This window comes from Epinephelus moara, chromosome 11, assembly GCF_006386435.1.
Source record: "Epinephelus moara isolate mb chromosome 11, YSFRI_EMoa_1.0, whole genome shotgun sequence".
In the NCBI taxonomy this organism is placed as follows: domain Eukaryota; kingdom Metazoa; phylum Chordata; class Actinopteri; order Perciformes; family Serranidae; genus Epinephelus; species Epinephelus moara.
Window position 1 is genome coordinate 26,437,086 of NC_065516.1, and position 19,514 is coordinate 26,456,599.

A 19,514-nucleotide genomic window follows, 5' to 3' on the forward strand; every position below is an offset into this window, starting at 1 on the left:
ATTGTCTTGTGTGGCGATCAGCAGTGATGTGGTGGTTCACTTTTACACTGTGATCTGTAGCCTATAGTTCGGCTTTAGCGTCTAACTATCTTTGTCTTTTTAACCTGTTGTTGCTGCTGAGTCAGTTTGACATCCTGGATATATCCTTCAAACACAGACTGTAGACCCCTCTGTCTGCTTCTCTCTGCAATCACTCTTTCATTTTTCCAACAATATGATAATATTTCTTCAGGGAGTGCAGTTAGTTACAGTGTGGGCTCAATGCTTACTGCGACAGTTTGACAGACCATCACAAAGGAGCGGGGATTAGCAAAAGGTCAATTATAGAGCCACTATTGCTGTTATAAATCCAACTCCTGTTAAAACGGATTCACACAGTCCAGTCAAAATGTCACATTACCAGCCTCCTACAGACAACAACTGTAATGCTGCTGATTTATACAGCAAACATGCAATCAAACAAACATGCAATCAAACAAACTGCTTCACATCTGATCTGCTGACACTGACTGTTCAATTTGTGATATTTACTCATAGTCTGTGATAGCTATGATGTGTAACCCAGGTAGGGGAGTTTAATAGGGAAATGTGTCAGCGGCTCAGGTTCTTCCCTCGGGCCTGCTGGCTGCTTTCTATTTTGAATTTCAAAGCAGATGTCAAACAAAGTAGGATGTGGGTCAACCTGTGATGCTGGAGGCAACAAGTGTCTTTCCAACCTTAAACATCACCACGGAAGACAAAAATAACTTTTTAGAAATATATGAGCTGATTTATCCTCCATGGCCACAGTCTACCTTTATTCAAATAGGCACTCAGCGCAGGGTAACGTGCCGTGACACAAAACATTCATCACCTCAGGATGATTCTGACAACAATGCTGGAGTCTCCCGATCTCAGAGTACCAGTGCAATTAAGTGGAGCTGGAGGTTTGCAGAACAAATATGGAGACAAATTAGATTTACTGCCTTGTGGTTTTATGCCTCCGCCAACCAGTCAAGTTGCAGTTCACATTCATGTCTGCCTGACCTATCAGGGTGCCTGCAGGAATCAGATGCTTAAAATTAATGATTTTTAAGACCTTTTCAAGATTTTTAACCAAATTTAAGGCTGATTTTTGGACAATCATGATTTCTTATTTAAACATTTTAGGTAAGTAGGTCTGTCGTCCTGAGCGTAGCTAGGTTTTATGTATGAAAATGTGAGTGAGTTAGGTTAATCTACATTTTTACCACAGGTAAGTGCAAGTATTGAGTAAAAAGACAAGATTAGGTCCAGTGGTAGGTTTAAAGATCTGTAACATCAGAAATTTGGACTTTCATGCAGAGGAGCTTGACCTATTTGACAAAAAGGAATTAAAAGATGGACAAATTAAATGAAGTAAAATGTTTGTGGCAATTAAGACCTCACAAATTCAAATTTAAGACCATTTTACGACTTTTTAAGGACCTGCAGACACCCTGCAAATTCCCTTCCGATTCTGAGCTATGGTGTCACAGTGAAATAATGGTGTCACCTTTTGGAAATAAATGTCATCACTTCATATTTTTATCCTATTAGACATTTGTGTGAAAATGTGTCATAATTAGCGCATGAATTCTTGAGTAATGACCAATCACGTGTTTTATGAGGTCACAGTGGCCTTGAACTTTGACAACCAAATTCTAATTAATTCAATGGCGAGTGGACGTTTGTGCCAAATTTGAAGAAATTCCCTCAAGGTATCTCTGGGATATCGCATTCATGAGACTTGGATGGACTGATGGACATGCCGAAAACATATTGCGTCCAGCCACAGCTGTCGAAGACGTGAAGGCATAAAAATCTAACTCAAAAGTAAGGATGGACAAAAATATCAAAGAAAAATGTCCAGTATTTTCTTCCATAATGATCTTTATCCAGAGTGTAAACAACCAGCAGTGTTTCTGCTGTCAAGCATGTTCGCTTCCTGGAGTTGTTTATGAATGTGGAGAAAAATCACAGTCAACCTAGGTGCATGTTTGTATGCTTGATTGTGTTCTGAGTGTGTGTATTGTATGAGGTACCTCAGCATGTCCCTGCTCTCTGTGTCAGTCAGAGCCTCGGGCATCTCGATGTTCTCCTCTGCTATGGGCTCCATTGGTGGCTGGGCCTCCTCTTGTGGAGACCTACACACACACACGCACGCACACAGTGATGTATTTTTTTATCCATCCAGCTGTCTATCTGTCTATCCATCTGAGACTCACCATCTGCTGGCAGGAGTGATCACATCGTTTACAGATCTGTCCTCTTTGGACATGTCCATAATCACATCTAATACAGCTGTTGACACACACAAATATAAAGAAACACAAAATGAGCAGCTGGTAGCTTTAAGTAAATGATGTGTTTTATGTGCTGCCAAAACACGATGTAAAAAACTGAAGTGTCTGAGAGAGAGGAAGAATTCTTACATGAGCTCTCTGCAGGCTGCAGTCCTGACTCACTGGATATCTGAGAGAGGAAGAGAGGCAGAGTTTCATGAAATAGAAACGATGTTTATAATCTAATTTGTCTCATCACTGAACTGAACACTCAGTTGGCAGGCTACGACTGCAGGCTAGCTGGCTAACCTTTATTATTATAGACACAGTTTCACAGATGCCCTCTCAGATTTAAATACAGCTTGACTCTGGAGTTTGGTGAGAATATTAATATTGGTACCAGGCATGAAAGATCTCCACTCCTTTAAAAATGCACCTTCACACAGACCCACCTCTCTCCTGCTTGAGTGCCTCCTCTTCCTCTCTGCCCTAAGTATTTCTCTGTCCTGCTCTGACTCCCCTCTCGCCTCCTCCTCCTCCTCTTCCTCCTCCCCTCTCTGTTTTTCCCCAGGTCCAGGCAGGACGGTGATTGAGGCACACTGTTTCCATAGTGACTGGAGGTCAGCATGGAGCAGGGCTGCAGAGAGGTCAAAGAGCAGGTTTTGGTCAGTAATTTGAATTTGCTTCATCACAGCTGATGTTTAGAGTTTGTGGAAAGCCAGTAACACTCACAGGCAGCTGTAAAGTGCTAATAAAATGTTTCAGACGCCCTACAAGGTTGTTGCTGATTAGAAAACATGCTCACAGTTTATGATGAGTTACCGGTACACTCCTGGGGGGCTCTAAAAAGAGCAAGGTTGAGTTTCTGCAATAGGTGTGTGTCCTTGAGCATAGTACTTTCTCTCTGACTGCACAGCAAGTTACCTAAAGGTTTTAAATCTAAAAGTGGTTGGCATTGGGATTCATTTAACTTGATATTAGATATTATCAAGGTTTATATGGAAAACTCTTAAAAAAGCGAAACAAGACAAATAAACAAATTAAATAAAATAGAATAATGCTATCAGTGAAATTCATCTGCAAGTTTGTGTATTGTGTGCTTTGTCTCTTATTTGGCTAATGAATGAAACTCAAATACGAATGTCGGGAGGTGGAGATAGAGTCTGCAACCATAACTGTGCAAAATCGTACAAAAAGAGAAATTACAATAAATGGATAGTGAACAGACAATCAGATGGAGTTGGGGGAAGGACACTCGGCAAGAATGGAAAGAAATTATAATGATTTATGAGGCGCTGGATTATTTACACAATATTATCATATTGTAAGACCAGTATGTCAGAAAACCCCTGTGTCTGATGTGCACATTTTAAAGTACACACATGGGTTGACATAGCCAAACATACGTCAAACTTTGACACTTGACTCTCCTACTCGGTTTGGAGTGTCAAATGAGGACCCTGACCCAAAACTGTTTTATTAAACAGAGGTTTCCAGTATAAACTGAGCGTACACAGTATACTGCAAATGAACACTGACAGTGGTAGAAGTGCAGTGGGAGTTTTGGGCAGTAAGGCGTCTGAATATAAATCAATAAATTTAGATTGCAACTGCGTCATTATAGTTCAAACAATAAACATTTTACCGGGTTCGATTGACGTGTTTCATGTCAGTGTGCTCACATGTCACTGAGTTATGAAGAACAGAAGGAGGGAGATTTTTGATTCAGACTGCAGTAATCAAACTTCTGTATAAAAAAAAAAAGCCTCATAAATAAATCAAACTTGTTCCTGCCTACATTTACATAGCGACTTTTCCCCCAAATACTGCTGGTTCTGCAGTTTTGGAATTTTATATAACTTTACTCAAATAGAGATGTATAGAAAATTAATGGGGTTATCTGTTACATACAAACATTTTGCCTAAACACCGACCTTTACTTTAATACTTTGCATCAATAGGCATGCTTCAAATGAGGCACGTCAATTATTGGCTTCAGTGTGTTTGCCCTTGTCACTCAACACTGTTAAGTATTTATGTTTGCTGTCACTGTATTTTCACATTGCATCAGTTGATTAGTTTAGGTTTTGTGTGCTTTTAAATCATGAATATCTAATCCTTTCTGGAATTTCATTATTTCTAAAATAATTGTTAATGTTCAGTCAGTAGTGTGGGCTTTTCAATAGCCAGGGGTTAGTGAAGTGTGGCACTGACATCCACAGGGGGCGGTGAAGAGCTGGGCAGGAGTGGCACGCTGGGTGAAGGCGGGCAAGTCCAGCAACACCTTGGACTGAGAGGAAGGAAAAAACATTAGCTTGATGGAAAAGCTTTGAGTTGAATTTTTGCTTTTTTCAGTGTTTTTCAGAGTACACAGTGTAAAGACAGAGCGAGAAAGAGAAGGGGGTAAAAGTCAATGATGGTGTCTCAAAGGAAATTACAGAAATAACGAAGGAAGGAGGGAAGAAGGAAAGAAAGAAGGAAGGCAATGATCAATGAGGACTATCCCAGTGGGCTTAGAGAGCAGGAGTAAAACTGGAGAGCTGGAGTTTAATTAACTGACACCCTGGTGAATAAACACTTTGATGGCAAGTCTTTGATTACAGAATGGCAAAGACTGAAAATTCAATTGGTCCGTGTCAGTGAACCCTCGGTCCTCTTCAGTGTGTATTAATGTGTGCGCATACAGTTTATACGACTTTTGTTATGGTGTGTGTGTTTGTTTAAGTCATGACGTGTGATTGAGAGAGAAAGGGTTGTTTTCAATGTGCTGGTGTGTGTGTGTGTGTGTGTGTGTGTGTGTGTGTGTGTGTGTGTGTGTGTGATCACCAAAAAACCTTAATAACACCAGAAACTATGTTCAGTCAGTATAGTAAAAAGAAGCAGAACCATGTGATACACATTGATCACTTTAAAAAACTGGAATATTTAATAATATAAGCACTGCATTTTATGTCAGTTGCATTCACTATAACATGAATTCTATGACTTAATGAAATAATCTCAGTGTGTTTTTGTACCAGTTCCAGTGTCTCAGCCAGTGGGTCTTCAATCTGCTCCTTCATTGTTGTCTCAGATATCTGGACCTCAGGGTCTGCGAAGACCAGCTGACGCCTGCGACCTCCACCGGGCTTCCTATGAGGAGGAACAGTCACCTGATGGCAGAGTGAGAAACACACAGCTTTAGTGTTTATAGCTCTGGTTCTATAAAAAGTTCTCACACTCCAGCACACAAACTGGAAATTATGAATCTGTGTTGACACACCCACATGTGCTTTCCATTGCTTGTTTCCAAAACGAAACTAGCTGCTCATGAGTCACTTTGTGGAATGTAAATTAAAGTTGACAACAACTGTCACAACAGAAAATGCTTTGTCACTGTCATCTCTATGTTTCTTACATGGCAGAATTTGGACATCAGGAAAATAAAAAGGCACTAGGAATTTAATTTTGAGAGGCACTACACTTGGATTAAATATTCTGTAGTTTCCATACAGCCGCTGTATAAAAGACAACGTTAAATGAATGAACTGAAGTTAGAGAAAATGTAATGACAGGGTGTCTCCAAGACATGTTAAGAGGCATGTGTGCTTTTAATTACTTGTTGCGAGTACAGTAATTAGTGGAAATAAGTATTTGTTAACACTTGCACTGTAAATCTTTCACCATTTCATTTTAAAGTTTGCACAACACAAAACTACAACTGAACAAACTAGAGAATAGACAGCATCGCCAGTGTCTCACCTCCTCACAGGAACCGTCTGTTGCTCCGTCTCCCTCTTTCCCAGATGCCCCAGAGGGGGGAGTTGGCATAGCAACCTGTGGAGGGGTCATCTCTAGGGCAACAGCTGCCAAAGGAACCTCCACCGGGTGACCCGACTCCTCGTCTAGCTGCCACACACTGTCCCGCTCTGCTCCCAGCACTGTCTCCTTCAGCCTGGATACAATAACACACACGTGCTTACAGTACACAGAGTGTTTTAACTCACCAGTTATATTTACAGTTTGCCACCACAGGTTTGAGCTATTTTCTGAGTGGCTGATAAAATATTCAGTATGTTTTAAGTCTTTCTTTTAACTACAGAACATAACAATTCATTTTTCAGTATTTTACTGTTTAACAACATATTTAGCATACACAAAGGATGACTGGTAGTATAATTATGACGTTAACATTGTCCTGAGGGCACTCTCTGAGCTGTTGTAGTTACCTTTGTCTGTCTGCAGTTAATCTCAAATACTACTCGACCAAGAGTCGGCAACCTTTACTACCGAAAGAGCCATTTTTGGTCATAAAAATATCTGTCTGGAGCCACAAAACATATTTTAACATTAAAACGAAGGTAACACGGCCTATTAAGTCTCAGTTATCCTATCAACATTACTAACAGGTCTAAATGAGCAATCATTAATATGTTTTACCACAAGGTGGCTACTCTGCAGGGTGCTATTTGTGATTATTTGCTACTTTATCTTTGCAGCGTTGGCGGTGAAATCTGTCCAAGCACTATATCATTTTCTATTTTCCTCTGAGATGTTTCCTTTTTTTGATTTAGAATCCACAGCTATCAAGACTTGCTAGAGTCAAGACAAGCCACAACTATTAAACATTTTTTTATTCAGTGTATAGGCTACATATTTTTTCAATTGTGCATTGAATGTAAGAGTCACTTTAGGCCTACAATAATGGTACATGAATACTGAAATGTAAAAAAAACCTAATTATTCTTTCACATATAATTTTATGTCAAAGCCTCTGTAGAAGGGCTAAAGAGCTGCATGTGGCTCTGGAGCCGCAGGTTGCCTACCCCTGTACTACACCGTACTGGCTTCATATTTCGTGTGCACATTTATGACTGTCTCTCGTGGCTGCAGTGACTTACAGTTATAGAAAAACCTGTTTAATTGACTGTTTCATACCATCATTGACTGCTGACTCCTCACTCCTCTTAATGAAAATGTAAGTTTTCCGGAAATCGTATCGGCAAAAAACAAGAAGCCTTACCGTCTGCTGCAGGACACATTTTGGCCTTCAACATGGCTCAAAAACTGACATCAGTAGAAAAGTTTGGTCTCATTTTGAACCGTAGCATCTGCAGATTAATTCCATACCCAATATATTATACTCCATTAAAGTTAGGCACAATACAAGATGAGAAAATTCCCTTTTTTGTTATCTTCCCAGCCATCTTGAGTGCAAGGTAGCCAGAAGGGACAGTTACACTAGTCGCAGCTATGATACGGTTTTGTTCTGTCCTCTGCATGGCTTCATATCACAGCAGGAGTGCGGAGTGTTTTGCCTGCCTGTTTTTGTAGACATGAAGGCTTTGTTGATTTGGTAATTTTCCCTTGATATGTGTGCTTCTACCATTAGAAAAGTAAGTCGGATATGTAGTTAAATTATTTTCTTTTTTTGTACATTTTCATTGTGTTTATTGTTGATAGAAGACTCACTGGTCAATGGAGGACATGGCGCCTTCAAGTTCCCTGGTCCTCCGGTCAGTCTGCTGCTCCTCCACCTCTGTTTAACACACAATGTCACCAATTATGTGATATACACACAACACATGGACACAAATAAAAACATGTTATTTTTTTCCCAATAATGATGTAATCTGTAAAAAGCTTATTATCAATCACATTATTGAAGAAACTGGTGTTTCTTGTTGTACTGAACCTCATTACAAATTCCCTCTCTGCTCTCTCACTGATGTTTTAATACAGGAGGTGAATTAGAGAGCGAAAACAAAGTCTACCCAACGCAACACATGTTGTCCTTGTCCTGTCTTTGCTAAGAACAGTAGGCACTTTTGTTAAAGCAAGCCAGGCTCTCCCAAACTCAATTCTCCCCTGAAATGAAAAAGTCTCCTGAAAATAAACCCTTTCTTTCTGGCAGCAAAGCACTAACAGAGGCAGAATTGTTTTTTTTGTTTTTTTCAATTACAGCGGTGGCACAAAGCATTTGACCTGGCCGACTGGTGCAGACACATAACAAGAGAGGAAGACACTGTGGGACTGATAAACTAGACACTTCATAAATCCTTAAAGTCCAGATGAGATGAAAAATGCCACATCCCTAGATCACTTCCCTAGGTATATTGTGCTCCTTTTTGATGACATATGCCCCCAAATTGATCAATAAATAAATAAACTTCTTCATATTCTTTTACCCAAATCCCAGCCTGTTTTCTTTCTTTAAAACATTAATATGATGTGTGCTTACGTAAGCTAATTCAAACCAATAATATCATGACACCAATCGATCAATCTGCAACTTTTTAAGCAGATCAGAGCTAAGATTCATTAACTGACTACCTAGCAAACAAATGGTACGTCAGTGTGTCATTGTTCCTTCAAAATACCTGGGTTACGGGCCTGTTGGCTAGAATTTATTCACTTTAAGGAAAACGGCACCTGTGACAGCTCCAGATTATGCACAAAGCATTTTACTAACAGCTAACTATCATTACATGGAGCATATGCTGGGCTTCGTCTCTCTCACCCTAACAGATACTGCTATCCTGTTGATATAAGCCATCTCCATGTCTTTTAAAACATGCTCACTCCTCAACGATCAAGTCCAATTCCTACTAATGTGTCATCCCGCCTGCCTATGCTGTTTCACTCAGAAACACGTTTAAATACTGAAGCAAGATACTCTTGAAATGCTGTTTCATTTGGACTTTACGTTCAGTACAGACCCACAGTATGACATCAGACTAAACAACTAAAACAAAAAGATACTGTACATATGCAATGCTTATTATAAGTGTTAAAAGACCTGTATCCAACATTCAGAGCATATCTTAAATTCAGAGTCTGGGCCGGAATAATCCACACACAGCTCTCAAAATGGAGCTGGCTGAACCGGCAGCCAGCAGCTAACATGCTAAATCAATAAACAATGCTGACAGAGCTAACGGTGTTAATCTGAGGGATACCAGAGAGTGGGCGCTACACCTCTGTGACGACAATATCGGTGGTAATCATCGCATGAGTTATGTGCAGAGTGATGCGGAGGAGACAGCTATTGCGACACATTCACAAGGACTCACGTGTGTAGCTAGACCAACTACAACAATGGACAGAATCTTGGATTACGACACATGCAGAGGGAGTGTGACTTAATTATCTGCTCAGGATGCCATCACTCCACTATATCTTTACATAGCAAATAGTTGTTTGCTGCTATAAGAATGCTCTTTAAAGACAGAGGCACACACCTCCACGGAACTGGTCTGGTTGATCCATCAACAAGTCGATCTCTCTGGCTGTGACTTCAGGAAGCTCATCTCCCTCAAAATTCTGATAGAGAGAGAGGGTGATAATTAGACAAAAGTCAGGAGAGGACAGAAGTAAAGACTAAGAGATGGGGATATGAAATAAACAGAAGCAATAAGGTTTGGTCCATGGTGATGAATAATGTAAGCAAACTGATGTAAAACAGCAGTAAAACACAGCAACAACCAAAGAAGAAGCATATATAAAGAAATAACTTTTGCATGCAAAGCAGAAATAAACCCAAGAGGCAGACGAGCGGGGGAGGAGAACAACAGAAAGTGAGCCACATATCTCTGTAAACAAACTGTGAGTGCAGGCTGATGTAATTAAGTCAGATCTTATTAAGCCAAAGTGGACTTCATCAGCTGATGATGCTTCAGGAGGAGCATTATCAGTCCCTAAGTGACAGAATGAGGAGGGTAATAGTGTGTGGAGGTGCTGCTGGACTCAGACTTACTGTAGTGACACACAGCTGCATTTTATGACCAAGATAATAAAGCTCTTCTGTCTGTTAAGCATTGTGGACACTGAGAGGTGAATTCAGGACAGTCAGTTAGGCATCACGTATTTTTATGTCCACATTCCCCTACACCGTTAACTTCACTGCATTATACACACCATTTAGAAGACTTATGGAATTTTTTTAGCATTGTTAAAAACGGTCTTCTATAAATATCTGTTCTTTTTGAGCAGTGAAACCACATTCATCCCCCAAAACTTAACGTAATGGAGCTTTTGCATCAGGGACCCTGGCCCAGATCAGAGTACAGTTGACTTTAAAGTCCAGTTCATTTGAGTAGTGTGACCACTGTGTACCGTACTTGGTCAGTATGCCAATCTGTGCCCGAGACCGTTTGGTGGTCTCAGACTAGGGCTGGGCGGTATTCGCGGTGACGGTAACTTACCGCAGTAAACATGAGCCGCGGTACTGCTTTTGTGGTTACCGTCATACTGCAGTACTCTGGCTACGGTGGCAGAACGGGGCCCGGCAGCCTGCCTGCCTGCCTGCCTGACGCACCTCCCTCGCTACGTGATGGAGGTGGCCTGGCCAACCGCCCCAAACCCAGGCCTGCGGGAGAAGGGGGCCCGGGAGCCGACGGCACTCCCTCTTCCCTCTAACGTTTATACCTACTGTATAACGTTTTATACACAATAATAGATGGATTAGCAATCGTTTTACTTCTGACGATAAATAGTTTCCATCCTAGACTTGTATGGCTTTTTAAATTGTTTTATTCAAGGTGTAAAAAAAAGAGAGAAGACGATACCGCCATATCATACCGTCACCACATCCCCCCAAAATAATACCGTGATACTGATTTTAGGCCATTCCGCCCAGCCCTATCTCAGATCAACTGTACCAGAACACAAAAGTGGACTGTTACTCAGCGTGATTAAGAGGAGTTTTAACCGATTATGAATCAGTCTAAATTTAATACTGATGCCTCTGTATCAGGAGGCAACGCAGCTCGCAGCAGACAGACCTAAATCTGGCTTCACTACTGCCTTCGACCTGCAATCAAAACTCCCGCAGGAGGGGGAGAGCTCCGCAGCCGAAAGCAGCGGCTCCTCCTCCTCCTCCTGTCCGTCTTAACACCCTTTTCTGCACTGAAGCACAACAAAAATGTCACGTAGATAATGACACAAGTGTAGTCAGGTACGGAACATTACAAATCTAAAAGTTGAGCAGTGGGCGGGGACAATCTCGGGCACAGTGCCTACTATGTAACGCCCTAAGAAAAACTGGACAATACAGAACAGGGTTCCCACACATTTTCATGGACAGAATTTCAAAATTCTCCATGACTTTTTAAGGAACTATTAAATATGATTTTTCTTGCCCTACTTGCGGAGCATTTTTCAAACGCATCAGATTCAAACTCTATTAAAACATAATTTCAGCCAGCTGACATACATGGAGGAGGAGACGGAGCATAGGGACAAAATAAAGAGACATACTTGATGGTAAACAAACGTCACGCATTGATGCATATTAGAGCTAAATTACGTCGACAGCTTCAGAAAATAAATTTGCTGTTATGTTACATTACATGGAAGGTTATCCACAGGCGACTACTGTAAAAAAAAATGTATAAACACACAACAGAATTCAATGACTTTTCCAAAGTTGTCAATGATTTTTACTAATTTCACAGGTTTTTCAGGCCTGAAAAATGTGACTGTGCAATTCACTTTTCACAACATGACTATTCCAGGTTTTCCCTGACTGTGGAAACCCTGATAGAATCTCTACTGTCTTTAATGCTATTTCTTCATCACATATCATGCTGTAAACATGACGGAAAGACCAACAAGCGCTTTATGTTGACTGTGTAATGGGATTAAGTTGGACATTGGTGATTACTACCTACAGGAGACACACGTTTATTTTTTAAATATATGTATCTAGTTGTCTTCTTCATATTTCTATTTAATTTTGAATGTATATTTATTTCATTTTATATATGCCTTGTGTATGTTTGTATATTGACAACTTGTGACACAGACCTTAACTAAAGCTGTTGTCGGCACACGGTCCACATCCCAGTTCTGTGATTCACCAGGACACCTGATGTGCCTAAAACTGATGACTGGGATGTTTCCTGTACCTGGACTGTGACAGAGAGTTTACCTCAGCAGCGGTGATGATGAACTGCTCCTTTTCTGTCAGGGAGATGGCAGCTGGAGGTGACCTGAAACCTGGTTTAACACAGCAGGAGGAATTAGGAGCCGAGCATGTTTGCAGCACAGAAAGGATGTGCTGAGGCTCAGCTGTGTCTGTAGCTTTTGGGAGAAAAACAGCCAGGACAACAAAATCTGGGCCTGCCTGGGACTGATGGATTTTTAATTCAATATGTGCAGATAAAATAAGATTAATTTGCTGATGACAAAACATTTATTCACAATTTTCCTAACAGGGGTGGAAACAGCGTCCTGTGCCAAAAGTCTAAATTTAGAAGAAAATCCATTTATAGAAACTAAGCTAGTAATAAACTGAATCATTTATAAAATCTCTAAAGATTAGAAGATTAGTTTAACCAGAAGCATGCAAAAAATATCAACACAGCCACTATTACAAATCATAATCATAATAATCTGTATTCTGAAATAAAGAGGGTTTATTCAAAGTGTATCCACAAGTGTCACAAAGTCAACTGGAAGCATATTTCAAGGAATTATGATATATTTGGTCTTGAAATGTGAAGCAGCAACCGACATGGGACACAGCTACAGTCTTTTAGATGTTAAAATATAGTCTTACCATCAAGTGCGGTGTGGGGACTGGGCACCAGGGAGTGCTGTGAACCTGCCTCTTCAATCACCAACGTTGACTGGAAATAAACATTACAAATATTATATAACGAGACAGAATAATGAACCAGATTGATTTCCATTTCTCTGATTATTCCAGAGTGTGAACTGAGCCTGAGGAAAACTACCTCTTCATGACCAAAATGTGTTTAAACGTGAGGTTAGGGGTGAAAGTGATTCAGAGGTTATGTTTTCTTTTTTCTTATTTTGCCTCCATGTGCCAAAAGTATAAACCTGCTTTGCTTTGCCTTCATGTGGACCTCTGCGGTAAATATACAGCCATTTCTAATTTATGTTCTGAGAGCTACAGTCAGGTTTTGGGATCCTTTAAATTCCCAATAAATTATTTTCACATTATTGTCCCTGTGCTGAGTCGTCTCACACTTCAGCTCTGTCTGTGATTTAAGTCATACATAGAATCTCCACAGGGAAAGATTACAAGAGGACAAAGTTCAGCCATGTCCGCCAGATTTACAGCACACACAGTGAGTAAGAGTTATCAGCTTTGATTTACTCTGACGATATAAGAGGAGAGGAGGGTGAATGCACATCTGCTATGTTAGTATGGGAGTGACCTACACTTGTCTCCGTAAGGCCATAAAACAATGACTCACTTGTAGTTGATGGTTTATCAGTGACATGATGGTGAGCACAAAAAGATGGGATACAAATTTATAGATCAGGTATAGATTTATAATTTATGAGGCGTGTTTCACAAACACATAATGTGGGATAACTCTGAAAAGTATCAGATATACCTATGTGGCCTTAGAGGCTACACGGATATATTTCCTTTAGATACTCTGGGTGTGGCATATGGTCTATATGTGTGTGTGTTAACTCTACATGTGGTTAGAAACACTCAGTCACTTGTAGCAGCGGAGCATTAGTGCCGAACGTGGTCAGATGAAGCTACTTACTATTATGTAATTTTAATCTTTTATCAATTTACTGCTGTTTTGGACTTCAAAAATGAAAGGATTACTGAAAGAGAAAAGACATAATAAACATATGCTCTGACATAAGAGGCCTTGCCTCATTAATTGACTGATCTTCAGAGGTGGGAGTGTTTCCTCTGGAAACTGCAGCTTGTCTGAGACATTTAAAAGGCACCTAAAAAGTTGTTTATTAACTTCATCTTGGACTTGGACCCAAGATTAACCCTACAGCAGACCTCATACCTACTTGTAACTACAAACAGAGATGATTTTTTTTTTTTTTTTTTTTTTTTTTAAATTTGTGATCACTGATTTCTAAAGATACACTCCTAGTACTAGTTATCTTACTACCACTAAGTTATCTTAATTGCTCTCACCTTTAATCCAAGAGGCTTCTTCAATTCTGGAGAAGCCTCTTGGATTAAAGGTGAAACATCCTCAAGAAACTCAAGCAAGTCCAGTTGCCTACAATACAGCACCTAAGATTACCAGAGCCTAGATGACTTGGGAATCTTCACCAACATATTCTCCTAGTGCTAGTGCAACCGCAACTATACTTATGCAGATTTTAAAATGACTTTTACCAGACTGTTAACAAATTCTCAAATTGACAATCATAATGTTCTACTTGAAAATGTGTAAAACTAAGTAGTGCTAAAATATACTGACATTTAGATGGACTTATTCATGTCCAAGAACAAAAAATGTACATACATGCCAAGTCCAAACAAGCTTACGAGGCAGACTATCATTTTCCATGTAAATAGGTGTGATAACATATATACAAATAAAAAAAACATGTATCGTATATTCTGCATACCTTCATATTTGACATATATCAGATAAACTGATCTTATATTGTATGCATGTATTATTTAGTCTAGTTTGTCCTAATTTTACAAGCTTTAGAAGTAAAACTTGCCCATATGATGTCGCTCAGTCATGTTCTCATTTTCATGATACAAAAATAGTTCCGGATTTTATTCTGCGTTGTTACAAAGGTGCACGCAGGTTATCATATAAAGTATGAACGCTGAACGTCACAGAGTTCGTCCAAGCGTGCACTGCTGCACCTGCAAAACCACATCATCGAAATACCAGGTTTTTAGGGAGTCCCTGTGCTTAGTAGGTAGACATACTGTATATATTTCACTGGGTTACCTCAAACTACTTTTAATGTGTGTCACGGTAAATACTGTACCACTGTCATTTTAACAGTTGTATTTAACAACAGAGTAGCTGCTGCTGCTTCTGACAAAAACTGTTCACCACATCCATTCAGCCTGCTCCAGTTTACAGAGTGAATATCTGATACAAAGTGCAGGTTACCAGGGGATGGAGACTGTGGACAGGTAAATTTGATTTTGTTGAGTCTTGCTGTGCTACACTACAGAAACAGACGTCAGATTACACCCCCTGTGTAGACTGTCTGGCATATTTCCGAGCCACACCAACACATGGAGTATGTGGCTGTACGGGTGTAGGTATTATTAATGCACCTGGTGTATTTTATAGGGGCTGGGTAGTTTGTGTGCTTCTATGACACCGAAAAAGGGGTCCTGAGCTCCCTCTGCCTCCTCCATCATGTACAGGCTGTCAGGCACATCCAAGGCCAACCTGTGAGAGAGACAGTGAGACACGCCAATATTATTACTCAAAGTATTAAAACACATAGACAGGCTAATGCAACACTATGCATACTTTAATCTGCACCATTAGTTTCATAGTTTTATATAATATTACTGGAATGACATTGATGTAAAGCATCTTTAGAGTGCAAAATGTGGAAAGATATATTGCATCTGCAGAAACAAGAGCTCATACATTACCGCTGTTACATAACAAGGCTTATTAAACATTTACGAAGTCATTCACATGAAAGTAGCTCAATTTGTCCATCACTCACTCAATAAAACACTACCATCTCCCCAAAACAATCCCCCTTATAAATATTCCACCAGATGCTTTTGAGCTCAGACTTCCCTAAACACAAACAACCTCTGCACAGCTCTGCTTAAAATTTTAGGCGCCCAAGGATACAAAACACTCTTCCACTGAGCATGATCAAATTTTTCATGTGTGAGTGTGCAGACCTGTCAGACTCAGCCATGTCTATATTTATGCATCTTTTAGAGCGCAGCAGGCGGTCAATGGTCTGTTGGACATCCTCTGGAACACAGAAAGGGGATTAAAAGTTTTCACGCACAACTCTTAGAAGTACAGTTATTTCCTGCAGAAAAAGAAGCAGAGGTATAACATTTATGTCAAGATCTTAATTATCTGATGACAAATGTAATGGGGTGGCACGGTGGTGTGGTGGTTAGCACTGTCGCCTCACAGCAAGAGGGTTGCCGGTTCGATCCCGGGCGTGGGAGCCCTTCTGTGCGGAGTTTGCATGTTCTCCCCGTGTCAGCGTTGGTTCTCTCCATGCAGATTGGGGACTAGGTTAACTGATAACTCTAAATTGTCTGTAGGTGTGAATGTGAACGTGAATGGTTGTTTGTCTCTATGTGTCAGCCCTGCGATAGTCTGGCGACCTGTCCAGGGTGTACCCTGCCTCTCGCCCGATGTCAGCTGGGATAGGCTCCAGCCCCCCCGCGACCCTCAAGAGGATGAAGCGGTTAGAAGATGAATGAATGAAATGTAATGAAGAGGAGGAGGCAATAAAGGGAACAGGATATCCTAGTATTTAACATCTTATTTAGGGTAATTTATAAAAGCTTATTATGCATAAATTCAGGGTTTATTGAAATCCACTCCTTAGTATGGCATATGAAAATAAAATGATGGAAAAATCAGATATTTAGATGATCATAGTATGAAACTGGGAGGACAAACTCTGCTCTGTCATGCTCATAAAATACAGCATAAACATATTATGTATGTCTCAGTTTTTGGTTCTATTCTTTTCTAATGGTTGATGAAATTAAATACCATTGCTAATTCCAAAAGCCACTGTTAGACAACAGGCAGTGGATGCTTTCTTGGCATCTCCTCCTGCTTATCATTATGCATTGTATTTCACTGTTTTCATCAACCATGACAACAGCATGACTGTGAATCTGTCTGACGCAATATCAGTGTCAGGGTGTAATTTAAGACCAGATGAATAGAGACTACGGAGCTGTGTTTGATAATACTGCATTCATCAGCTCTATATTGGCTTCAAATCAGACCTGCCAGGGTGATTTTAGAAACATTCTGCAGATGTATGACAATAGCACTGTTTTGGTTTTGCACCAAAATTGCAGCGACTGATTGCTACATTTAGCAAATGACAGGGACAACTTGTCTGCTGTGTTTTTACATTTCACCTCAGCTTACCTTGGAAAGCCGCCCAACATAGAATAATGCTCCTTGTAAACTGAAAACCATCCTGCTTACTGACTGCAGTTTCTGCAAATAGTAAAAGTAAGCAGCTGGAAAGTTATTCCCTTGTTTTAATCCAACTCCTTCACTTTACTCACTGACACCTGGCATATAATATGAAATCATACAGCAGCCTTAGTAACTGAATGGTAGTGCACGTGGGTTTTACAGTATATTGCATGCCGAGGTCTCTGTTTTTGTCTCCCTAGCCTAGTAGGAAGTTGCAGCATATTGTGTGTAGACAATGTAGCTTGGAGAACAGTCAGACTGATTTTCAACTCTCGCTTGTTCCACTTCATCTTTTCCCCTCACCGAGCAGGAAGCCACACTGCCTGTGGTAGACTACAACCACTCCATACTGCAGCTGAGATGACAGGTAGAGAGAGAAGCGAGGCCTCGGTATGTTGGGTTGCGGTGGAGGAACCTGAGCTGTCACATAGTCCAAAATGTCTCCGCTGTAACATTAAACATTTAACAAAATTATTGATTCAAATTTACATTAAATTTCATCTTAAACAAAGTTGCACTTGACCCCTAAAAATAAAATAATGTTAAAGTTCATAGCTATATATGTATATATATATATATATATGTATATATCACTAGATATACCACTATTCTGTTTTAGCTTCAAACTGAGAGAATATCTTCACACTAAACTAGACCATAGATTGGTTCTCAAATAGAGTGCTGCCGCACATAAATGTGCCGTGGGGTTCTTTGATAACCACACATTATTATTGCAATATTCAACTGGGCCTATACAAAAAGTGATGAATGAATTTTTATTTGACTGTATCGGTATGTTGTGCACACCCATTTCCTAATAAAGAGGCAAAATCTACCTAAAATATTTAATTTGATTTAATGTAATTTAAAAAACCTTCATGGGGAACCTATTTGTCACTGGTCAGGTGTAGGCATTATAAATATGTCCAACATCACATTATCTGCAAACTAATACAACTGGGCTGGAGAGCCACAAAAAAAGTTCACAGGCTGAGATCAATGCCAATAAATGTTTTTTCAGAACATCTGTGAGCAAAAAGTGCGGCAAACATTTCAGTCATTGACTATCATCAGTGCTAGGTCAAGGACTGAACACTTGCTGCTGTTTTTAATCACATTTTATTATTTTTTGCACTTTGAGCACCCTTCTTTTTGCTCATAGATGTTCTGAAAAAACTGACATTTTTTGGCATTGATCTCAGCTTGTGAACCTTTTTTGTGGCTGTCCAGCCCAGTTGTATTGGTGTGTAGGTATCTCTTCTGCCGTCCCTTCTTGTTTGTCCAATGCACAGACGCATCGAGATGAACTTTTTTGTTGCCCTAAGTAGGCTCAGTTTCACAGCAGCCCTAAGACATCACATTATCTTTCATTATTTCCCATTTAAATGGATGTGTTATTGGTGCTTTGATGTAATCTTAAAAAGTTTAAAATTAATTCTTGAATCATTTTGTTAATAAATATTTCATGTGTTATTTAATATTAGTAAATAAAAACAACATTTATGTTGGAATAAGATAACATGTTATAGAGGCTACTGTGCACAGATATAAATACAGATATGCCCTTTGGTGTGCCTTGGGCACAATAAATTTGAAAACCACTGCTTTAGAGCAAGATGCTAAAGGTGCATCACTGATACAATTAAAAATGATCTAACATTATATTACCAAGTAATATAAGATTGGCAAAGTGAGACATGGGTGAAAAACCACTTCAAAAATTCTATGTATAGTTCAGAGATGAAACACATCTTTTATCTAGCCTAACTTAATCACTCTTGCTAGTGAAATTACACAGCTAAGCTAATATTAGCCATTAGCCTGTGGATAGTCTTACCATGTTCTCCTGACATTGACTTTGAGAAGCTCTCTGCGGGTAACCCTGATACCTTTGGTGGCTGCTAACCTGAATAACACAACACATTTATTAAATTTAGACATAAGCCTTTACTGTCAGGCTAATCTGTCCTGTAGTTAGCTAAGACTTCTTACTGCAGTAGCTAAGCTAAGCTAAGCTAAGCTAACGCTCAGGCTTGCTAGCTTTGGAGGTGATGATACAAGCTGACTGCTAGATATTTTTAAACTCACCAAACTGTGGAAAAACATCCAGTGCGGCGCAGGAGGACGTCTGGGTAGTAAAACATATTTACCTTTCTAGATAAAAATACTTTCAGGTAATAAGGAATGTATTTTATCTGTGGTAAAGTATTAAAAGCTTGAAGAAAGACGCCACAAAGTTTTCCCGCGTCTAATCACACTGGACCAATCAGATTGCGAGATTGATCACATTGAAAGTCAACACTAGTGAGGCGTTCATTGACTATAG

At 39.9% G+C, this 19,514-nt stretch overlaps 1 protein-coding gene across 1 annotated transcript in view; it reads right to left on the reverse strand.

Moving 5' to 3' along the window:
- Positions 1-19,332, reverse strand: part of rec8b (REC8 meiotic recombination protein b) — a 21,919-nt gene extending 2,587 nt beyond the window's left edge. Inside the window, exons 1-16 of the mRNA XM_050056932.1 lie at positions 19,277-19,332; positions 19,026-19,094; positions 17,492-17,634; positions 15,904-15,979; positions 15,310-15,427; positions 12,823-12,892; positions 12,193-12,260; positions 9,503-9,584; positions 7,734-7,800; positions 6,024-6,216; positions 5,300-5,434; positions 4,497-4,572; positions 2,735-2,919; positions 2,433-2,472; positions 2,226-2,301; positions 2,043-2,144 (exon numbers count right to left, since the gene is read on the reverse strand). Of these exons, the coding sequence (XP_049912889.1) occupies positions 2,043-2,144; positions 2,226-2,301; positions 2,433-2,472; positions 2,735-2,919; positions 4,497-4,572; positions 5,300-5,434; positions 6,024-6,216; positions 7,734-7,800; positions 9,503-9,584; positions 12,193-12,260; positions 12,823-12,892; positions 15,310-15,427; positions 15,904-15,979; positions 17,492-17,634; positions 19,026-19,094; positions 19,277-19,332 (1,556 nt within the window). The remainder of the gene's footprint in view (positions 1-2,042; positions 2,145-2,225; positions 2,302-2,432; positions 2,473-2,734; positions 2,920-4,496; positions 4,573-5,299; positions 5,435-6,023; positions 6,217-7,733; positions 7,801-9,502; positions 9,585-12,192; positions 12,261-12,822; positions 12,893-15,309; positions 15,428-15,903; positions 15,980-17,491; positions 17,635-19,025; positions 19,095-19,276) is intronic.
- Positions 19,333-19,514: the final 182 nt, after the last annotated feature.